We start from the raw sequence: 25,197 nt of genomic DNA, 5'->3' as shown, positions 1-25,197 counted from the left end.
ATCAGTTTAACACCAACCGTCTTTATTTCACTGAACAATCTGCTCAGGTCAACATGACTTACACAGTAGCCCGACCACTCAGAGACCCTCCCATTTTTGGACCATGGGGAAAAAACACAACTATTTTACAAGCCACAACGGATGACTGAGCGGGCAGGGTGTGTGTGATGGAGAGACCACGGTGGTGCAGCGTGACAACAAGGTCCAATAGAAAATAGAACATCTAGACAGAGATGCACCACATAGAACAGCTTTTAATTACACTATAGAAGGGTGTCGCGATAGTTCTCCCAGGCTAGCTACAGTAATACAAGAGTGACGTTATAATTATCCACACTTGTATACTCACGCACACACACAAATCTGCTTAATACAGGTAACTCCGAAGACAAAACTCCCTTGAACGGCTACTACATGATGTCCTCTCATCTCCACAAAGAAACACAGCAAAAACCCAAAGTAAGTGCACGAGGGGAGGAGCGCGAAGGCTGCACACGTCCCTCTTCAGTGATGTGAGCTGAGGCAGGGGATGGAGCCGGAGTGAGAGAAGTCTCTGCAGTCTTAGCCATTGGTACAACAGGTCATCTGGACTCCCTGGTGGCGAGTGTGTGGTGGTGGGGCGTTGGTAATAAGCCAAGCGTAGGGGAGAAGGAGGAGAAGTGGGGCGGTTTCTCCGGGGAGGGGGAGGTAGGTAGATGACAGTCCATAAACTCTTGCCGGTTGGGGGGAAAGTTTGTGCCGGCAACTACCTCCCTCCTCCACCACCCTCCTGGGTGATTAAGAGGTTTAGGCGCTGCTTAGAGCTTCCACGCCAGGCAGGACTTTACCTGAGGACAGAGAGAGGGGGAGACAGTTACAACTCTATTAGTCTATAGATTCTATCAACTCTATACTAAAGGTGTTTACATTAGCAGAGCCTGAGCAAAGTAATTAAATAAAAACATATTATAAAAAGGACTACAATGTATATCATGCCAGTTAGGGTACCTTATGTATACTGCACCCGTGTGTATACTGTATACTTTACTTACTCATAGTTGGTATATATTTAGATTCTAGTGTTATTGACCATATTTATTGTAATGTATAATATAAAGGGCCTAACTTTATTTGAACAAAAACAATAAATCTATAAAGCCCTGGAGGCCGATACCGACTAGAACATAATAGTTGACGCGTCTGATCCAAAGATAGAATGTCCACAAGGTCCGTTGCAATAACCCCCCAAAATGGGGTTTATTTACACTAAACAATAATTGATGCACAATTTGCATATAATATATAAAGTGAACGATACTACCTTGTACAACAACACATTACTATCTACAAACAAAACAAATTCACCAAACAATGGCGACGTATGACGGCGACGGTCAAAAACTGTTGGCTCTCTGTCGGTAACCAAAACACACCTGGCTGTCATCAGTCCCATTATCCACTAAGTAGCCACGTAAGTCACCTACTGGTGAGCAATGGGAACTGATGCCATAAACCCAATGGCAGGCATGGCTGTATACAAACAGAAATCAACATAAATAAATACATAAAATATAACAGATGTCAATACAACCATGTAAATTGGCATAATATAACTGATGGGGCATACAGACCCTCATCTGCACCTTTGATCACACTGCATACTTGCTCATATGCATATATTCAGAGTTAATTATATTGTTTACACTGCCTAATTGAACCTTACTGTACTATCATTTTATTGCCTGTATTTATGTCTACTACCATGCCCATACGTGTACCCTCTCCCACATGCTGCTATGATGCCTGAATTTCCCCAAGGGGATCAATAAAGGAATATCTTATATTACTATACATGTAATTCATATACTTATTCGATCGTAAATAAAAACCAAGTCTAGAATATGCTTTTAAACTAAATGTACCGATCCAGAGCCCAAACATTTCAACTGAAACTTCCATGTTACAGAATAACTTCCATTACAAGAGTTTGCCTTTTCCCAAGCAATCATAGTGTATACAATAAAGTCATTCTGGCTACTCTTAATAATCGCCAGAGGACACAAGCATGGAGATAATCTTTCCAGACTCTTAACTAGTATTTCAAAATGAGACGCAGAGAGTGAGCGATATATAGTCTTCAATGGATGTCAACAGCCGCTCCCTTCTCAACACCACATCTGGTTTGAAAGCCCAGTCAGGGGGCGGGCACCTCAGAGCTCTGTTCCACTTACCTTCCAGCAGTTCCAGGCTGGCTCCGCCTCCTGTGCTGACATGGCTGACCTTGTCCTCTGTGTTCCACTTGGCACAACAGGTGGCTGTGTCGCCCCCACCTGGACAATACAGGGACACACAAGTTGCATGATTAGTAAGGTTAAAAAATAAAATAAAAAAATTAATTCCATAGCAGGCTCAAGAGTTGGCCAACATAAGATAGGCCTGCCATGAACAGTGATCTAGTCCACTAAATCACATGGGAATATGTCCAGTTGTTACAGGCCTTGCATAATGTCGGCTAAATGTAACATTACCTCCAAATACATTCAAGAATTTACATAGACATCAACATGCATCTAGTCATGTGAGACATTAGATAAATAACAATATAACCAGTAATCAGTGTCTCCATCACTCAAGATTAATAACCTGTAAAACTGAGAGGGTAAGGATGAAGCAGTGGTCTGCAGCTCATTCATCACCAGGTCTGTTGCATCAAGCATCTCAAAGTAAGAGTGCTGATCCGAGACCACTCATAGTCGGTATATATGGTCATCTGACCTCAGCAGCCTGATCCTAGGTCAGTATTCCTATTCTTAGACATTTGATTTGTTGTTAAGATATGATTAGTTATAGAAGTCCCGAATTCTATAGTTTAAATTAAATAACAGTGGAGCAAATAAAACTGAAATTAAACTATTGCCCATTTTTCTGGGGGACCACCTGGAAACCCATCAAGGACCCCTGGGTGGTCCCTGAACACCATGTTGATGTTCTAGCACTCAAGAACTACAAACTGAACTATGGAATATAATATTCACAGGAGTTATAACGTCTCTAATCATGCAGCCTTCCATCTCTGTCTCACCGATGATTGTGATGCAGCCGGTCTTTGTGACCTCAACGACTTTGTCCATCAGGTCCTTTGTTCCATGGGCAAAGTGTTCCCACTCAAACACGCCGACGGGTCCGTTCCACACAATCTGCTTGGCCCTGCCCACTGCATCAGTGAAGGCCTTGGAGCTCTCTGCTCCACAGTCCAAACCCTGAGAGGACGGTGGATGAAAGAAGAGAGATGAAGAAAGAGGGGAGAGACGAAGAGGGAGACATTTTGATTTGAGATTTCATACGAGCCCATCTGAAATGACTGTAGTACTCGTAATGCAATGGGGTTTGGCACCGACCCGGCCCTGGGACCTCTTGAGGACGATTTGCCCACCGGCGCGACGCGCCACTTTGCCCACCTCTAGCGGCTCGGGTCTACATAATATATATATTATACAAGTAAAGCCCTATTTGTTGCCTGTCGATATGCGAGGCGTGTGCCAAAGTACACGGCAGAGCTTTTTTTCCCTCTCGATTACCACCCCCAACTCCCGGGGCTCTAGCTCCGTCAAATCATTTGGCAATCTCGAAAATGATGGACAGGGTTGTAGCCAATGAGTGTGGCTTTCCACTGATACCCCACGTAGGGATATGTGAATCAGGGATCTAGGTGAAAAGTCACGAGCGAAAATAGGAAGAGAAAAAAAAGCCGAATGAATTGAGGTCAATGAGGAAATGGTTTACTGGAGAGCTTTTTATTTCTCTCCAGTTTACCGAAATCGCTCCTAATAACTAATTTCTGAACGAATTTATAAGAAATTTGGACATCTACTACACAATTTTTTGGGAAATACTATATTTGGATATTGCAACTACTACAGAAAAACTTCAGTAAAAAGTTTTTCTACAACTCAAGTTCAGACCTATGTTACTCTATTTCATTAGCACTAAAAGTGATCTCTCTTTATTGTATCAGAAACTCCAGAATGTTAACTTTCAAAAGAGACCAGGCTTATACATGTGCTATAAGTATAAAGATACGCTTTTCAAAATAAGTATGCAGTCCTCAAGTTCAAGTTTAAAAATTGCCACTTTTCTGGGCGCCAGTTAAGAGTTTAAAGGGTTGATTAAGTTACGTTCCCTGATCGAATAAATGTTTTACACTCAAAATTATTTACTCCTTAGTGTATTCGAAGCTGTAAATGGCTTATTGATTGTAAATGGAACTGCATTAAAGTGGAACTGCATTTTAAACCGGCAACTATATCCTTCAAGATTATACGTGTGTGTGTGTATTCAAAATGTATATACAGCCCCCAAACTCCCCACACCAATGCAAAGCCAATGGTCAATTGCAATGATTAGTTTGGACAAGTTATGTAATGCGTACAAAGCTCATAGAGCTATGGTGTTCTCAGCTCACCATCCAGCCAGCGGGGATGCCTGCAGCCACGGTGGCAGTGCCGGTAGTTGCCTTCTCGTCGAACCCGTCTGCGGTGATGAAGTCGACGGGCAGGGTGATCTTCACGCCGTTCTTCTCTGCCTTGGCCATCAGGTCCTTGACTATCTTGGCGCCCTCGTCGTCGTACAGGGAGTTGCCGATCTGACCGACAGAAGGAAAGGAGAGAAGGCAAGGGGGAAGAAGAGAGGAAAGGAGAGAAGGCAAATACTGACATTAGTATTGTATGTATCAGTTCATGCCAAGGATCAGTAGTGGAGCTTAAACCCACCTCTTTATTTGTGCAAAAGAATTAACCCACCCTTGAAATATGACTTACTCTTGCAGTTAACATCGGAGTACAATTTGACATAAAACGTTATTTCAAAAAGAGCACATTTGGACAAGACAGAATACACAAGGACATAAATCAAGTAAAAAGTATATTAAAAAAGCCCTAGTAAGTATTTCAGTAACTATATTATATACTGCACCCAAGTAAAAACAGCTCTAAGAGCCAGTACTGGGCTAATGTTAGTTATATTGCAGCCCTGCACCCTGTTTACAGTACAGCAAGTGGTATCAGACTGGTGTAAAATAGGCTTGATTTAACAGTGATACTCCTCTTCCTCACCTCCATATTGTTGAGGACCTTAAGGAAGGTGAATGCCATGCCACCACCGATGATCATCTCATTGACCTGGTCCAACATGTTGTTGATCAGCTGGATCTTATCTTTCACCTTTGCACTGAGAGAGAGAATAAGTAAGACCACAAAAAATATATTAAAACAGAGTCAAAGACACAGCTAATTTAGAGACCAAAAACAGCTATGCACGGATACTTTTCATTGACTTCAGCAGTGCCTTCAACACCATCGACCCCCTCATACTGTTTCAAACCCTGGCCAACATGAACATTGCCCCCTCCCTCCGTTTCTGGCTGCTGGACACACTGAAGGGCCGCAAACGAGTAGTCCGCTACAATAACCACACCTCTCTCCCTCTGACCACCAACATCGGGGTACCACAGGAGTGTGTTCTTTCCCCGTGGCTTTTTTCCCTCTATACAAACAACCTCTGATCAGCATCCCCCTCAGTCAAGACGCTGAAATACGCGGACGACACTAACATCTTAGGGCTGATCTCCAACAACAAGGAGGATGACTACCGGTTGGAGGTGGAGCGGACACTAACGTGGTGCAGAGAACACAACCTCATTAAATGAAAGCAAGACTGTTGAACTTATCATTGACAAACCACACCCACTAAAACACCCATGCTCATCAACAATCAACCCATTTCAGCCACAGACACATTCAAATACCTAGGAACATACATCAGCAATAAACTGGGACCATCACACCACTCAAAACAGCCAATCAAAGACTATTTCATCTCAGACAACTCAAGAAATACAAGGTCAGGAAGAACTTAATGGTACAATTCTACACAGCCATAATACAAAACATTATATCATTATCCATCACTGTATGGTACGGCAACACACCCAAACACACTACACAGACTAGATAGGATCATAAAAAGGGCATCCAAAATCATCAACTGCAAACTCCCCACCTTGGACTCTATACACAAACATCACACCATCACACGCGCAAACAAAATCATTAGTGACCCCCTGCACCCAGCTCATCACCTCTTCCAACACCTCCCCTCTGGTAGGAGGTTTAGGTCACTAGGTAGTCGTACTGTAAGGTTCAATAATAGATTCTTCCAGGGCGGTCAGGTGGCGTAGCGGAGATTGTGTTCGTCACCAACCCCGGAGCGGCTGGATTCGCCTGTTCGAATCCAGCTCACAGCTCCGGGGTTGTCACCAGCTTGGCTGGCCGTTCACACTAATAAAATTGGCAGTATTAGAGGGTGGGAGAAGCTGGCGGGGTGGGTCCGGGTCGTTGTAAACAGCGACTCCTACAGTTCGGTCGGGGCGCCTGCTAAGCGCGGATAGGACCTAAGTGGGATAGTGTGATCCTTCCACACGCTACGCCCTCTCAGTGAGAATCCGCGCTGCCAGGTGAAAAGAAGCGGTTGATTGGCTGGACGTGTGTCGGAGGAAGCACGTGGTAGCCTCCACTCTCCCAGACCGACTGTGGGGGGTAAGTGCGCAGCGACCAGGAAGGGGATTGGGAATTGGCATAACGACTAACATTGGGATGGGAGAAAATCTGAGGAAAAAGGAGGGGGGAAAAGATCATTAAAAAAAATAATAGTTTCTTCCCCAAGGCCATACAATTGCTCAACTCCAACTCCTCCTAAATGTACCCCCTGCTGTTATGTTTCTCTGGTCTATGTTACATTGAACTGACGTCTATAGTTTTTCGTACTGTACTGTTCCGTCATGTATATGTTCTAGGTGATGTTTTCTGTACTGTACTGTTCCATGTGTCCTTTATGTTTTCTGTGGGTATTGTCGCAGCTACCACCTGCACCGTGCTTGAATTCCACCGGCCTGGCCGTGTGGCAATAAAAGGAACTTGAACTTGAATTGATAAGGCTATTTATCAATTTTTATAAATTAATTAAAAAGAACAAGATCAGGAGAGCCATTTTGTTATAGATATCATATAATATTTTAATCAAATGAATTCAGTGTTAATCCTGGCTCCTCTCTACCCATGGCTGAGCAGTCATTCATCAGCAGTCAACATGCTCAAAAGGACCAAATAGCTGAGCTGTGAAAAAACCTGGCCCACAAACAAAGAGCTTCAGTCACAACACAGGACATGCACATTGACTGAGCGGCATGAGACCATTTGCTAAATTGTGCATAGTTTTGTACCAGCTGTTGTCAAACACAGGGTGGGAAATTAACTATTAGCTGGGGAATTTGTCTGTGGTTGTAAAGTGTGTCTACTCTACTAGACAGTCAGGTAAATAACTTAAAATTGGCTGATACAATGATGTGAAAGTTTCCCTCCCTGGTCTAATGCATTCAGTGAATGAGTAAAAAAAACAGTGTCTCAGTCCCAGCAGCAGGCTGGCTGATCATTAGCCACTCCTCATCTAGACACTCTCACTCTGGCAATGAGGCCAAAGAGCTGAAAACTAAAAGACTCATTATTTGAAAACCACACAATGAGCAAAAACAGAAATCCGATTGGCTGTGCTCTTAGACGTGGAGCAGGTGTGACGGATGCACAGTGCAGTATGGGCAAAAATGGACTCTGACACGGGGGACAACATTCACATGTGCTTTAGTTAAGCTTTTGTGTAGTATCTTCTGTGCTGGATAATGGTGCGTTCAGGTAGACCTTGTAAATGAGTACGTTTATCATATGGCCAACTTGTATAGGTCTGGACAACATCCACAGGTGGCCAATAGTACCTTAGCTTTGTGTATAGCAGAGAGTCTTAAAACCTTCTCTAAAATGACCTCACACCTAGTGTTGTCCAGGGGCCCCCGGCCGATTAAAGGAACACTTCACCAACAAAAGTTGATTTCCATCATCTTGCACACATCTCAAAACTATACATAGTCTTGTACACATTCATTTGATTTGAGAGTTATCGTGTTAAAAGAGTTGGGATGCGTGATGTAATTATGAAGTCAGTATATAATAATTAAATACAGCTCAGCGAAATTATGAGGAAAAAACAAAACAATCAAGACTTTAAGTGTTCTGGTGCGGCTGGGTAGCGCAACGGACTAAGCACTCGCCTACCACTGCAGAGACTCTGGGATCGAATCCAGCTGTCAGCGGTACCTCCGGCTTAGTCAGTCGTCCCTACCATCACAATTGGCAGTGTTAGTGGGTGAGAAGCCGGTGGGGTATGTGTCCTGGTCGTAAACTGCAACTCCTACTGGTCGGTCGGGCGTGAACCTCCTGCACGTTACATTCCCCCAGTGAAACGCCTCGCCGCCAAGTGAAAAGAAGCGGCTGGCAACTCCACATGTATCGGAGGAGGCATGTGGTAGTTCTACACTCAGGCCAACAGTGGGGAAATGCACGCAACGACCAGGAAGGGAATGAGCATAACGACTAAATTGGGATGGGTGAAAAATACAGAAAGCCCAAAAAAAAAAGACTGAAGTGTTCTGCTAAAACATAGTCTGGACCCCCCCCCCCCCCCCCAAAACAGAAGTCCTATCTCTGCCAGGCAAGAGTTCAGCATTAAAAGGTCTAATCTGTGATCCAAAACATACAAATAAATGGGTAGCCCCACCAACAGCAATGGAGACAGAGCTCCTGGTAAATATGAGTTTTAAACTGAATTAATTTTTTCAAAACATTTGCTTGTACACATTAGAGTATAACAGACTGATATTTTGATTCATGGTGAGGTAAGAATGTTCAAAATAGCTATAAATCAATCAGTGAAGAAGGCTATCAATCCGAATGTATGTGAATATAACAAATACATTTTAAATGCCGGATTGAGCCTGAAAAGAGACTGAAGTAAGTAGAGCACTGTTACACTACAGGATAGGAAACAACATACCGGTATGTAACAAGCTTAAAGTCTCTATTCCTGGACACTACAGCCACCTGTGTGTTTTAGATCAAGAGTCCTTAGAGCACTTGACTGGAGCATGATAACCATAAGAGTTACCATGTGACGCTGCAGGCAAATTACACAAAGTCTGCCCTCAGAAGTTAAGACAGTGACTGATATACTGCAGTTATACACCAGAGCTGTAATCTAGAAGTTATAAATAAAAGATGGTGTAAACAATGTAAACTGTTTATACCAGCAGAATACACAAGGTCCACAAAGTGACCTAATTAATTGTCAATATAAATATGGAAAGACTATTTATTCTGGTCTTCCAGACTACGAACACTTGGTGCTGGGAATAAGCAGCACTCTACTCCAGCATCACAGCACTAGGGTGCTTGCTCTCGTGTTTACTTACTAGGGGTGGGAATCACCAGTTTCATCATGATACGATACGATATAGATTCTTTGGACAACGATACGATATTTGCCGATATCACAAAGTCTCTCACGATACAATACGATACGATTAGATTCAGGTGCCTGCGATCGATATGAGATGATATCATATGCCCATTTAACACAATCAGTAACATTTAGATCAACAAAAAAAAGGTAATGAAAATATCATTTGACATTTGTATTTTTGAGCTCTTCCAGACATTTAAAGGAAAATCAATCTATTGTTTTTAATACAAATAGACCTCCTGTTCACTGTAAAGTGCCACGTTTTTATATATTGAGCTTTAAACTTTAAGCTACATTTTTTGGAACTCAAAACTCACAACCTCCCTCTCCCAAACCGTTCCTACAACAATTTGTTGATGTTGCATGATCATGTATAGGCCTACATTTATTATGTATTATATTGTTTATGTTTAAATAACATTTAAACATCAAACTCCTCTGACCTCATCTGGTCTTTCCAAAGACGCGCGCACACACACACACACAGAAAGGGAGAATGCTATGCTGTAACATCTACACACACGGAGCTACTGCTGTTGTTCTTGGGCGGATATGAGACTCGCCACAGGATTTTCAAAATAAGAGTATCGATATGAATCGATCTTATTACATCGCATCGATCCGATTCGATTGTTGATAATTACATCGATGTATCGATCTGGATCGATGTATCGTCCCACCCCTATTACTTACACATCTCAGACGGCCCTATTCTACACCAATACAGACGGCCCTATTCTACACCAATACAGACGGCCCTATTCTACACCAATACAGACGGCCCTATTCTACACCAATACAGACGGCCCTATTCCACACCAATACAGACGGCCCTATTCTACACCAATACAGACGGCACTATTCTACACCAATACAGACGGCCCTATTCCACACCAATACAGACGGCCCTATTCCACACCAATACAGACGGCACTATTCCACACCAATACAGACGGCCCTATTCTACACCAATACAGACGGCACTATTCCACACCAATACAGACGGCACTATTCCACACCAATACAGACGGCACTATTCCACACCAATACAGACGGCCCTATTCTACACCAATACAGACGGCCCTATTCTACACCAATACAGACGGCCCTATTCCACACCAATACAGACGGCACTATTCTACACCAATACAGACGGCACTATTCCACACCAATACAGACGGCCCTATTCTACACCAATACAGACGGCCCTATTCCACACCAATACAGACGGCACTATTCCACACCAATAAAGACGGCACTATTCCACACCAATACAGACGGCACTATTCCACACCAATACAGACGGCACTATTCTACACCAATACAGACGGCACTATTCCACACCAATACAGACGGCCCTATTCTACACCGATACAGACTGCTCTATTCTACACCAATACATGCAAGACTGCCCTATTCTACACCAATACATGTAAGACTGCCCTATTCTACACCAATACATGTAAGCCCGCCCTATTCTACACAGTACATGGCAGACTGCCCTGGTCCTCATTTAAACTTCGCTCAAACATTTAATCGCCCTTCAGTGCAGGTTGACATCTAGCTTTTATTTTATTCAAACGCAGCACAATATTTTCCCACAACCCTTAGTATTTTTGTCTTTGTTGAGATGGTAGGAAAGCTGAGACGCAAGAGTAGGTGGAAACACAGGAGAGAAGGCTTTGGTGGGATTTGATGCTTAAAAGAGGTGGGACCTCTAAGTCTTTACACTCAATTCCCAAGTCAAGTCCCAAGTCAAGACAGGCAAGTCTCAAGCAAGTTAGTTTGCAAGTCTGAAACTTTGGGTTTCGAGTCCTAAACAAGTTCTAATGCGTTCCTTACTAATTGAATGCCATTTCAAAATCTTAAAGCCAACAGAGTAGTAGTTTATTAAATTGAGATCATTCTACACCGACGCACAACTTCCTTCTCTGCTCGCACAACTATATTGGCAGTTGACGAATTGATCCAAAGTAGGGAAATTAAGTTTGATTCCATTTACACTTTTTATGGCACACTTTTGTACATTTTGGGCTTCCGGAGTCATAAGGCTCAAGTCCGAGTGAAGTCACGAGTCATTGTGTGAAAGTATTTTGTAATTTTGTTTGAGTCGAGTCTGAATTCATCAAATTTGTGACTCAGGGCCACACCTCTGATACTTAGCCAGCAGGGGTACATGTCGTCACAAAGGTGGGGGTATATTAACCACTACACAGTCTCTGTGGACATGTTAAAGTGTTCTTACCCTCCCAGGATGGCCAGGAAGGGCCTCTGTGGCTTCTCCAGGGCCATGGCAAAGTAGTCCAGCTCCTTCTTCATCAGGAAACCAGCCGCCTTCTGGGGGAGGTTCACTCCAACCATGGAGCTGACGGAGAGGAGGATAGGAGCAAATAGACAGGGAGAGAGGATGAAGAGGAAAACAATGAGCAAATAGAGAAATAATATATAAAAGGGCAAGTAAAGATCACAATAAAAAGTTCATATTTACGGTTGTCTTTATTTGTTACAGGGAATGTTGTAACACAAAACACACACACATAATACACAGTCATGATACCACTTGATTATATGAAGATATATTAGGCATGTGTGAAAAGCTTAGCATGTTTTGTATCCGACTGTGTATTTGTTTTCTTACAATCATTGGTACAATCAGGTGATATGGGTGGGGGGGATATGGAATATGGCCAGCTCTCTCCCAGTGCTGCCTGTTGTCACCTGTGGGTTCAGTCTCTCACCTGTGGGCTCCGTGTCTCACATGTGGGCTCTGTGTCTCACCTGTGGCCTCTGTGTGCTGTGCCAAAGGCATCGTTGACATAGACGTCTCCCAGCTTGGACAGAGATGCCCTGAATGAGTCAATCTGCTCCTGGGTGGCTTTGGTCTGAGAGAGAGACAGGGATAGAAAAAAAAATAAGACTAATGATCACTTTCAGTTTCCCATGGAAACTTAGGCTATACGGGCGAGTGTTTATAAAATAAAAATAAAGAAAAGTATAGATTTTGGCACCATTTAGGAACCGGTATCTGTTTGGCACAGCAATGTAAATAAATTCCCAACCCTAGGTGTAAATGGTAAGCTGCCACAGGTCCATCTCTGGGATATAAAGAACCCAGGGCGCTTATTGCAAAGAGTAGGGGGTTCCCCGACGTTCCTGGCCAAATTCCCAATCAGGTCTCTGACATCAAGGCCACCTAATCATCCCCTCCCCTTAATTGGCTGATATCAATCCCCGTCTCCTGAGCTGTTCAGCCATTGTGTAGTGTGATGTGTGCCTGGTGCCAGTGTATGGCAGCCAGTGAGCCTGCGTAGCCCAAGGTTGGGTGCTACCAGTGGTGGTGAAGGAGGCAATTTCCACCCTAGATTGTGGAGAGCACTTTGAGTGTCTAGAAAAGCGCTATATAAATGTAATGAATTATTATATACTGCAGGTAGCAGGGCAAGTATGAAGTACATTCCTCACATTATGTCCCAGGCTGAGAACCCCCCCCCCCCCCCCCATCTGCTGTAGCTTAATGTAAAGTACATTAGTGATTTCAGTATGTGTGAGAGTGTGTGTGTGTTCCTGCACAAATGCCAGGCAATGCGCTGTGGATCAAGTTCCTGCTGCTCTTTTGCAGGTTAAGGGCAAAGGTCACGACTGTTGGACTGAAGGTGAGAGAAAGGACATTGAACTACCTTGACCTATCTAAATATCAGGGCTTGGGCACCAGTTATGGTCAGCAAGGTTATATGTACTTGGGCTGAACCCACACACAGGCACACAGGGCTCCAGGCAGCATAAGTCATGTTGTGGTTTTGGGGTCAGGACCTTTGGCTGATAAAGGGTGGGGACATTTAGGTGGACCTACTGCCCGTGACCTATAGAGATGCTGGTTGCAGCTAAAAATAGATGCAACCGACACTGTACCTGTGCAGAGTCATACGAGGTTCTTGTTGCCTTTTTGATATAGTGCCACATATAATTCCATGTATGAGAGACACTGCGGTGTGACTAGGACCAACTCCAGCCTTCTGCTGTGGGATCCTCAGAAAGGTCACTCCCCACTTTACTGTACAGCAGTCGACAGCTGCCCTGGCTCCTCCTCTCCCCTCCTCAGTCCCTCACTCAGCCACCCTATCAGTCCCTCACTCAGCCCGCTGCATACCAGACAGGGCTCGCAGGACAGGAAAAGCAACACGGCCAGCCCGGGACAGCCCACTAGCCTTCACATCAAATGTCAACAGGTCAGGGCTGCTGCAGAACCACTACAGGAGAGAAAAGCTCTGGACTGGTGTTCATACGGCTAGATAGAATAGTGGTGCAGATCCTGGATCTGTGGTTAAGGTCAGTTAGATCACATGGCCCTATGAACTTCACTATGACTTACAACAGTGGCTGGCATTTGGAGGCGCCCAGGCGTCCTTGTGAGGGGTTCCAGGGGGACACCAGCAACATTAAAGATAAATTAGTATTAACAGGTGATTTGGGCATCAACAGAGTTCCAGGAGAAGCGTAGAGAGTGGAGATTTTGCCACTGTTGTTTACTTCCTCCTGCATTTCTGAGAAACACACGATGATGGAGGGCGGTGGAACTTTGGTTCCACTTAAACTGCTGTGAACGTGGGCTGGTTCGCCAGAAGGCCCCATGGTTCCGAGACTCCAGAACGGAACCACACAGCCTCCTGACCGGGTTCTATTGCAAGTAGTCAGTGGGGAGCAGGTGCTCCTCTTCACAGCCTCCTGGCTGACTGCTCTGCCACAAGCAATAGTCACAAAGAATCACGGAAACATGAAAATGACGGCACACCAAAAAAACATAGGTTATGATGCTCTGAGAAAGGCTTTTGGCTAAATGTGTCAGCCTGGTATGGCCGATTGGCCGTCAAATAAAAATGTCCATGTTTTATATGGATTCTTTGTGACTTCATTTTCTGTTGTAAATTTGCTTAAACCCCTGTGGAATTTGTAAAGTATAAAATGTAGGCGTGTCCCTCACATGATGCGATAGTTGCTATTGTTGCACCCTGATCTAAAACTACATTATAATCCAATCCTGTAGGAGTTTTTAGGTCAGAGATGCACCATGTGAACAGGATGTCGCTGTGCTGCTGCTGCTGACATCATCAGACGGTGATGCAGCACTTTTGTCCGGTACTGCAGACAGGCCAGCTGGTGCTGGATCCGTCCTTTAAAGTCAAATTTTATTTAACAGCTCGTAGCTTGTAGATTTGTTGACTGAATCTCTGGATCTGCTTTGTGTATTTTTGTTCACTGGTAAATAAATAAGTTACAGGAATTATTATTATTTCTAAATTTATAGATGCAATTCTAAAATCCATTTTCCTGATTCTAATCGATCTTCATTTGAAAAATGGAAATGATTTGGGAAATCAGTGGCAATGCCCAGCCCTAGTGTGTAGACAGTATTGGATCAGCAGATAGCACCAGCATTCTCATTCAAATTACACAAACGTGCTATGATTCGGTGGAATCAAAGTAATTCAAATGCTATTCCGCTGGATGAAACTGACGGCTGTGAATTGATTATTTACTGAATACTTGTTTTATTCCTATGACAGACTGATATCGTCCCTCTGGCCTTCCCCAGTGTCTGTGGAGACGGTGCATACCTTGTTTCCAGACGCGTCCTTGCCCTTGCCCTCCTCTGCGACGTGGAACCGGAGGTTCTCCAGGAGGATGACGGAGCCAGCGGCAGGGTTGGCACAGGCAGCCTCCACCTCAGCACCCACACAGTCCTTCAGGAAGGTGACCTCCCTGGAGAATGAATCCGATCACTTCGTTTAAGGGAAGAATCTCACAAACTGTGTCCAAAATCTAAGCTTCAAAACAGCCTACCGGTATGCATGTGTTGACATGCAAAGCCTCGAGACATGTGATGAAATAAATCTCAAAAACATAAAGTGACACATTGCAAAATAAATGTATAATAAAAATAAATTATAGAAACCCCATGTAATGGGACAAAGGAAAAGAACCGAAGGACGCTCTCATATTCCACAAGCAAGGAAAGAATGGATGAACATTCTCACTCATCACACACGAGACGGAAGTGAAGGATAAGACAGACAAGAGGGACTTTTTTTGTTAAAAGAAATGTTGACAGTTATAAAATTGTTGTCAACGGCCATTGTCCCATGGGAATGAAAAATAATAGAAACCAGGCATCTTATGTACCATATCCAATGGGTGGTTAAGTTGGGGTGTTAGGTCCACTGAGGTTAAGGTTAGGGTTAAGGTACACAAGATGCTTGGCTGTTAGGGGGAGTCCCTTGACTCTATAGCTGGAGATTGTCTAAAAATCACACAATAACTTCCCCATCATGGTGAAATATTTAGGAAGCCTAGCCAGATGGATATTTTGCGGTTATTTGAAATGGGTATATTTAAATATGAGCATGGTGATTGATTGGTTTACAGATTCACAACTTGCTGGAGAATTTATATCCCCAAACTCTTCAGTGGAAGAGGCCAGTTAGGTCCAGACTAGGCAGTGATATCCATTCTTTCTGACACTGCTAGTCAATTATAATTTTGTATTACCATTTTCCATGCTGAATGAGTTATATCCTGCCAAATGATGATCACATCTCTGGGTAAGTATTACATTTAAAAAAGAAGTTCTTCTGTATGATTTACAAATTACAAAGATCCCTTGATTAAATCAACTAATCGGGTAGTCGACAAAAATCCACGACTGTTAGTCGACTATGAATTTCATTCAGTCAGACTCACTTTCCCAGCAGGGTTTTGAGCTCAGCAGCCACAGGCTCCAGGGAGTATTTGTCAGGCATGGGGGTGCCGTCAGGACGTCCCAGGTGGCTCATCAGCACCACAGCCTTGGCCCCATGGTCCAGACAGTGCTTGATGGTGGGGACCGCCGCCTTGATCCTGACACACAACAGATCGATTCAAACAAAATAAAGGTCAAATATATCCGTCAAGTCATAATGGGAAAAGAAAAAAAAAACTTGAGGTATTCTTCTCTGGTGAGGTCGGTTAAAAATGACCTCCAATACAATAACATTTAGCTGACAATGACTAATGACAATGCATGTACAACACAACGTCTCCTGTCCTGACAATAGACAAGACGCATTCAGAATTGAAAAGATGTCCCAATAAATCCATAGTTTGTAAATAGCTTGAAAAAGGTATAGTTTTGCAGTATGTTAAGACTTTTAAAATGTTAGAAGACCTGAAGAGATATTGCAGAAGAAAACGTAAATAATGTTACCTCTGGTTGTTGGTGATAAGTTTGTCCTTCATTGGAACGTTGAAGTCCACCCTGCAAGAGAAAACCAAAATGTATTGAGTCATAGAGCAAAACTATAAAAAATTACCATGAGCAAAATGGCCGCCATGTGAATATGGTCAATGGCTGTAGTTTAAGAGGCCTGTGATTAAACATGTACAAAGAGTTATTTCATTGTATGAAACTATTTGCGACATCTGGGCCTCTGGCACAATTTCCTCATTGACATATAAAAAACCCTAGATTGAGAGAAGGGTGACATATATAAAAAAACTAGATTGAGAGAAGGGGGTCGTCTCTATGAGTGTGTATAAGGTATTGTGATTCACGTAGGGTCCTGTGGAACGCATTGAAAGGATTTATCAGGGGTCATGTCACACTATTTGCCTCCAATTTGCGAAAATCCCGGTCAAAAAAGCTAGAAGGACTGGAATCATTATATGCGGACCTATACGCATCCTTGCAAACTAACTATAATGAACGACTAAACACACAACGTAAGATAGTCAAAAAAGAAATAAACTCCATACTTAAGCAACAGTCTGAGTTCTTGATACATAGGACAAGACAAAATTACTATTTTCACGGCTCCAGACCTAGCCATCTATTGGCAATGAAAATACGCTCAAATGATAATTTCTCGGATATCCCCTCGATTAGGACAAGCCAGGGTGCAGTCACTACTGATTCGAAAAAGATCAATGACACTTTTAAAGAGTTTCTCAGTTATATAGCTCAGAGGGTAATCTTGATGACTCTAAATTTGAATCGTTCATTGGCGGGCTTGAGATACCCCACATTTCTGAGGAAGAGGCCAAGGAACTGGGGAGACCGATTACTCTCGTAGAATTGAGGGAGACGATTGTTGAAATGCAGAGGGGTAAGGCACCAGGCTGGGATGGTATTCCACCCGAAGTGTATTTAGCTTTCTGGGACCAACTGGGTCCATTGATGCTCGATATGATCAATTACGCTATCGAACAAGGGGAGTTCTCAAGAGATGTCAATATGGCGTTGATTTCTTTACTTCTCAAGAAGGACAAAGATCCCAATGATTGTGGTAGCTATAGACCCTTGAGTCTTCTCGGGGCCGATTTAAAGGTGTTTGCCAAGGTGCTGGCCCGTCGCCTGCAGAGATTTATGTCTGTATTGGTACACTGCGATCAAACTGGTTTTATCCCGGGGCGTCTGGCTGCAGATAATCTTAGGAGGCTGTTGCATGTAATCGATAACAGTAAAGACAATACAACTCCATCCACAGTTCTGTCTTTGGATGCCATGAAGGCGTTTGACAGACTTGAGTGGTCATACCTGTGGAAGGTACTTGAGGTCATGGGTCTTGGAAAGAGTTTTATTCATATGATTAAAGTCCTGTATGCCTCGCCGTCTGCGATGATACTGACAGGCAAAAACTGTTCCACACTCTTTCCAGTCTCCAGATCGTCTAGACAGGGTTGCCCTCTGAGCCCGGGACTGTTCGCGCTTTCCCTCGAACCTTTGGCCCAATTTATTAGGCAATCGGAGGACATCGTCCCCATAATGGTCAACAATACTCCACACAAAATTGCTCTCTATGCGGATGACCTGCTGATTTTCATGGACGACCCCTCCCGGTCGGCCACAAAATTATTGAGGATAATCGACGACTTTGGTAAATTGTCAGGTTTTAAGATTAACTGGAACAAATCAGCCTGCCTACCTCTTAATGAACTGGCCAAGGCGGTACGACTACCAGCGGATATCCCCATAGTAGAACATTTTAAATACTTGGGCATAGAGATATTCCCCACGCTGAACCAAACTACTAAGTACAACTTTACGGGTACTTATGATAAAATACGCCAGGATCTAGACAGGTGGTCGTCCCTTGCTAACTCCTTACAAGCCCGGGCTTCCATAATCAAAATGAACATCCTGCCTAGGATAAATTTTATTAGCTCAATGCTCCCCCTGCACCCTCCAATAGACCACTGGCGCAAGGTACAATCGATGGTATCTAAGTTTATCTGGAATAACAAACGCCCGAGAATCAAAAGGGCTACTACTCAACGTAGAAAACAAGATGGGGGGCCTCGCAATCTCTGATTTTAAACTTTATTTCTGGTCCTTTTCACTGAGACCTCTGATGTGCTGGCTAGACCCTGTAGAGGCTGTATCGTGGCGCTCCTTAGAAGCGGCGGCGGTATCTCCGCTAAGATTGCAGGATGTAGTGTACTCCACTGTCTCTATTTCGAAATGCCGGCTGAGGTATGGACCGATCATAACTCACGTGATCCAAACGTGGCGCAATGTACAGAGGTTGTGTGGGGTTAAATGCCCTTGGCACCTGGACTCTCCAATTTTTAATAACCAGCAATTACTTGTTGGACACAAGCCGGTTAATATTCCTCAATGGCAAAGGAGGGGAGTGCATACTCTGGAGGATATTTATGATAAGAACGGCCTCCGTGCGTTTCAGGACTTAAGAGAATTTTATGATCTTCCCGGCGAGTCCTTCTTTCTTTACCTTCAACTAAGGTCAGCACTGAGGGCGCATGGCGTACCGTGGGCTCAAGCCTTGCACCCACACCCCTTCCTCAGGCTCATAGTGGACAGGACGACATCCAGAGGGTTTGTCTCCGACTTTTATACGCTCTTAATTCAATCCACGTATAAAAATGTATCATTGGATACAATCTGGCGTGTGGATATCCCGGAGTTGGACCCCGAGTTTGACTGGGATGATGTTTGGGCAAATGTGGCATTATCTTCCCGCAACCCCAATCACCAGCAAATTAATTTTAATTATATTCATAGGACCTATCTTACACCTAGGAAGCTATATGCTATGGGACTGATAACCGACTCTCGGTGCACTTTGTGCTCTCAAAAGGCCACTGGCACTTATATGCATATGTATTGGGATTGCCCACCAGTGGCCCGCTTCTGGAGGTCAATAACGGACAAACTTTCAGATCTGTGTGGCTTAACTATCCCATTCACAGCTGTTACGCTACTCCTGAACGATATAACGACACTACCCGCGTCCGTACAACTGAAAAGGGTTGTCCTAGCGGGCGTCACAGCAGCGAAGAAGCTAATAGCAATGAGATGGAAGGAGCCTGAGAAGCTTACAATGATTAACTGGTCCCTAACTCTATTGGATGTGATTTATCTTGAGATATCCACAGCCCGGGTGATTGGGGTGGGGCAGGCTGGAATTGACCTATGGTTCGCAGCAGCTGAGAAGGTAAAGACCGCAGTGTGCGGCTGAGCGGGGTTGAGGTGCGTGTTCGGGTGAGTCCGGCGGTCTCTTGGGAGGGGGAGGAGGAAATGTTTTGTCTGTCTTGTCTTTTGTCTTGTCATCTTGAGTTTAGCTGGGGATATTATGGGGGGGCAGCTATTTAACTATTTCTTCACTGTTTGGCCACTTTTACACGGTCTCTGTGAGTATGGAACACCTCTACAGGTTGTTTTTTCATGAAGGTTCATTGCTCTGTTTTCGGGTCGTGTTCTCAAAAAATAGTCCTTGTGGTGGATTGGAGATGTACGTTTTATTAATATAGGGTCACACGGCCGGGAATCGGGGCTGAACACTGGGAAAGACCATTTATTAGATAGTACCCCTTGGAATTAAAATTTAGTAGGTTGAACTCTGTTTTCTTTTCTCTTGTCTGTATAATTGTTAGTCTGTATTATTATTATTGTTTTTGTTATTTTCTTGTGAAGTTCTATGTACTGTGATTGTGGTTAATGTGTTGTCTTGTTTCATGTGAATAATAATAAAAAAATTTGATCAAAAAAAAAAAAATGTATTGTGATTCACGCATGCTAGGCTTAGCCTAACTTGTTCTTCCGTTTTTCCTAATGTTATCAAAACTAAGGCAAGCCTATTCCAGAACCTCAAAATGAAGTAGAATAGGTCGGTTAACTTAGAATTAATGCAACACCTCACGCATAGACTGCAGTGCAGAGGACTAATAGTAGTCTAATTTCCACACAAGTGCTGGGAATTATTGGGTCTCTGGGGATTTAAAAGGCCCATCATCACAATAGCTTTACAACACACCACTGATAAGACCGTTATGGCTGTGGTATTCCACCCCCATCACAAACCAATGACATCCAATCTGGCAGCCCGTCCCACTGTCCCTGGGGTTACTGATTGACAGGAGAGCTCTGGAAGAAACTGCTGTATGTTGACAAGATTTGAACACTCATGACAGAGAGGCTGAGTACTACTGTAGGCCTAATGCCATGACTACAGTATGTATGTCTCCTACACACACACACAATGCAAGCTTAATGCAAACACACGCATACAGTACAAGATGCTGCAAAAATGCTGCACTTGTGGACTTGTACAAAGTGTTCCATACCATCAGTGGCAGGGTCCCCCTACTGGTAGTTGTCCTCAGACAAAATATGACACAGGGTTTTTTCTGCCCATCAAACTGAAAGCCTCACTGTGCATTTCATTATGGAGCCAGTATTTACTGCAATTCCCTCTGCCTCCACTACTATAAAACGTATATAACTTGGTTAGACGTTCCAACGAACACAATTGTCAGTGTTCGCGGGTGGGAAGTCGTTGATGGTATGAGTCCTGGTCGTTGCAATAGTGACTCCTATTGGTCGGTTCAGCAGGGAGGGGATCTGGGGGAGATAGCGTGAATCTCCATGTGCGTTACTCTCTCCCAGTGAAACTCCTAGCTGTCTGGTGAAAAGAAGCGGCTTGTGACTCCACATGTAGCGGAGGAGGCATGTGGTGTGGTAGTCTACAGTACACCCTCCCCAGACCAACAGGAGGAAATTGGCATAATGACAAAATTGGGGGAAAATAAAATATTAGTTCAAAAGGGAACACATGTGATGAGAAACATTGAGGCCTTACACATGAACACACACATCAATGCATGTGTCATATATATGAATTGAACATGCTGCATGCATCCCTCGCACTCCAGTCGATTACATAACTCCACTGCCCCTCCCGTCATTCTCTGTCCTGAGGGCCACTTGATGCGCGGCCGAGGCACATCGACTGCAGTACACACCCTACTGCCATATCAACACCAATCCATTGTCCACGCCTAAAACCAGAGAGGCAGCACTGCGTAGGCTAATGCCAGAGGAATCCTGGTGATGGCTAGAGAGGAGATTACATAACAACTGAACACTGGTTAAAGCAAACACACGGACATAATTACAGCTTGCAACCATGATTCTACTATTAGAATGATGAGGGGGACATTTTACTTGCCAACTAACCTATGATGAGCCGGGTCAGGTCGTGCAGAATTGACGTCACCTGCCAGAATGTTCAACTAAGGCGACCACAGAGAGGGAGTATACAGAAATGACAACTAGACTCGCCAAAAATGTGCCCCGTTCCGACCTTAAGAAGCATATTACTGCTCCAGGCACCAGCAGTGAGTGAGTCACATGCTTCCCATGAACCAGGCTGCCTATTCTTTAATTGGAGCCGAAGAGTGCTGCCGAGTGCTTCCGCGTTTTCCCTGATTGGCTGCGACACGCCCTGCGGCAGCCGCAGAGCGGAGCGGCAGAGCTTGCGGCATTATGTAGCTGTAATCCCTGATGTTTTTCCATCAACGCTTAGCTCAACTGGTACGCCGCCGTGCTGTGGAGCCTGCGTTGCGGTTTGTCACAAGTTCGAATCACTTCAATTTCTTTTTTCTCTTCTTTTTTACGTTTATCATCTTTCGCTATAAACATGCATTCTTCCGCTGGTTAAGTTTAGGCATTCTTTCGGAGTTGGTTAAGGTTAGGGTTAAGTTAAGGTTAGGCATTATTTCGGAGTTGGTTAAGGTTAGGGTTAAGTTAAGGTTAGGGAGGGTTAAGGTTAGGCATTCTTTCGGAGTTGGTTAAGGTTAAGGTTAGGCATTATTTCGGAGTTGGTTAAGGTTAGGGTTAAGTTAAGGTTAGGCATTATTTCGGAGTCGGTTAAGGTTAGGGTTTGTCACAGAGAATGCCTGTCTGTCTTTCTTGACGTGGAGGATGCAGCCTATTTCCGCACTGCCGCTCTCTCGCGCTGCCGCGGTCACATGGGCGTCATGGCCAATCAGAGAAACGCGACGCACTCTTCGGCTGTGATAAATATAGACGCAACCAGGCTACAGAGACCTTACAGAATAGGCCCATTGAAAAATATATTGCTATTCTTATCATCTGCATCCTCCATGGGAAGCGGGCCCACGTTTCAAGTTTCAAGTTTCTTTAATAGTTGTCATACAGAAGTACAGAATACTTTTGTACAAAATGCTTCTTACTGTTGCGCTCCAGAGACTGTGCATGACAAGATAAGTATGAAATAAAAACATAGTAAAAATTAGAAGTAAAAAAAGAGGTCACAGTGTTCAGTGAATATTGGGTTCCGAACCACAGCCACCCTTACAGGATGCCAATGACGAGTGTTCAGCAAGAAGGATGAATGGTTGGAGGTGTGGTGAGGGGATTCATGTCCAGGAAACATGTTAGGGCCATTGCTGCTGCTTTAGTGTTTGGATAATTGGCAGATTCTGGGCACAGAGCGACACCAAGCTATGCTGTCTGCGTGTAGCTTTATGCCAAGCAAGCAGTGCAAAAATTTACCGTAGTGGCATGCAGTAATGCGCCTTTCATTTTCCGCCGCCCAGCGCCCAGGTCGCGCGGAAATAGGCTGTCTATTGCCATTCTCTTTGACAAACTCTAACCTTAACCAGCTCCTTAACAACGCCTAAACTTAACCGTTCTAACCTTAACCAACTCCGAAACAATGCCTAACCTTAACCTTAACCTTAGAAATTATATTGCCATTCTCTTTGACAAACTCTAACCTTAACCAGCTCCTTAACAGCGCCTAAACTTAACCGTTCTAACCTTAACCAACTCCGAAACAATGCCTAACCTTAATCGGCGAAAGAATACACGTTAAAAAAAAATCACGTTAAAAAATATTTTCGATGGGATTCGAACTCGCCAGCAAACAAGCCATAGGATCCACAGCCATGTGTCCTTGCCAATTGAGCTATTTGCTAGATACTGAATAAGGGGCGGTGACTTATATATATTGAGCTCCGCTCGTGTCGCATGCGCGGGCACCTCGCGCGAGCACGCCGGCGCACGGATTCGAACTCGCCAGCAAACAAGCCATAGGATCCACAGCCATGTGTCCTTGCCAATTGAGCTATTTGCTAGATACTGAATAAGGGGCGGTGACTTATATATATTGAGCTCCGCTCGTGTCGCATGCGCGGGCACCTCGCGCGAGCACGCCGGCGCACGCACGCACCTGAGCGAGCACGCCGCCGCCGGTGCACGCACGGTAGCATTTGTCTGAAAAGAAGGGCAAAGAAGGGCGCTTTACCGCACTAGCGTGCGGTGACGAATGCGGAAGCATTTTTGCACTGCTTGCTTGGCATTAACGTACAGGCATGCTGTCTGCCGCTACTAGCTCTCCCGTAGCAACCTTCTGCCCCGTTTGATTCCGATTCTAGACAGGCACTGACATGGCCTACTACTCCTCCGCTCTCCTCAACAAAGGAAGATGGAGCATGCTATGACAGGCCCAGGGCTGCATGATGTGTTGTAAGAGTTTGATTGTTTCCCTGCAGCACATCAAGCAAATACACTACTATATTATGCATTACAAATAATTCAAGTTTGACAGATTACAGGTGGTGTAGTGAGTGATATAGTAGAAATTGTTGATAAACTGTGACCACCATTAAATATAAAGGCTAAATCAATGGGAATTATATTAGATCTCCAACGGTGGTAAAGAGAGTGTGCTAATGGCAGTAGTGTTCAAGCGGAGGTCTAAAAAATGACCCTCTGACATTTCAAGAGTGTCAATTTCAAGTGCACTTCATAGTTGGCATTAAAATGTAGGCCCATCGTGCGAATTAAAGCTGGAAACAATAGTGGGCGGGGGGGGACCAAATCAAAGCTGCTGCATGATATATAAACAATGTCCATATACATTATATTAAACTCAAAATATGTATTAACTTGTTTCGTATGGGTAGTATAGGCTCGTGTCTCGTGTGGGCCACGGTGTTCATGTCATTCACATTAAAATAACTGGGACCCGACAGGTTTAACGTTGGAGATGCTGCTCGCTGCTCGCATCCATGCAGCCTCCACTTGGAGGCACGTAACTGTAGTAACATGGTGGAGACTCGTCCAGTTCCACTTCCTGCTCTGAATGAAACGACACTGTTGCAGCACTAGGGTTTTCCTGTTACATTTCATCATAAAATAAGTTAAAATATGTTTCGAATCAAACGCATTATTGTAGTTAACTTTGTAGCCAGTTCGGCTCGAATCTGTAATCTCGTTTCTGGAGTCAGGCAGTCAGGAATGAATGAATGAGGACGGGTTGTCGACAAGGTTAGACTACAAACGCTCACCTCATGATGACACGCTTCCCCTTGACTTCCACCTTGTCCAGGGTGAGTTTTGTAGAAAGAGACATTTTGACCGTTGTTTCTGCTGCACCTGCTTTGCTGTGTTTCTTCTTGTCTCTACCTTCAACTGCAGGCGGATGGTTGTTCCCGAATGAAGATGACCTTAGCGCAGTG

At 44.2% G+C, this 25,197-nt stretch overlaps 1 protein-coding gene across 1 annotated transcript; it reads right to left on the bottom strand.

Annotated features, from left to right (window-relative positions):
- Position 1: 1 nt before the first annotated feature.
- Positions 2 to 25,197, bottom strand: pgk1 (phosphoglycerate kinase 1). The gene is made up of 11 exons (XM_084319970.1): positions 25,027 to 25,197; positions 16,619 to 16,669; positions 16,117 to 16,272; positions 14,994 to 15,138; positions 12,160 to 12,263; positions 11,627 to 11,746; positions 5,091 to 5,205; positions 4,442 to 4,621; positions 3,062 to 3,239; positions 2,211 to 2,309; positions 2 to 827 (listed from the first exon to the last, which is right to left on the bottom strand). The coding sequence occupies exons 1-11, from the start codon at positions 25,089 to 25,091 to the stop codon at positions 787 to 789; spliced, it is 1,254 nt and encodes a 417-aa protein (XP_084176096.1). The 5' UTR covers positions 25,092 to 25,197; the 3' UTR covers positions 2 to 786.

Source organism: Notolepis coatsorum (genome assembly GCF_963971535.1).
Source record: "Notolepis coatsorum genome assembly, chromosome: 8".
Classification (NCBI taxonomy): Eukaryota; Metazoa; Chordata; class Actinopteri; order Aulopiformes; family Paralepididae; genus Notolepis; species Notolepis coatsorum.
Note: the sequence above shows the minus strand (reverse complement) of the source record. Positions and strands in the feature narration are given on the sequence as shown.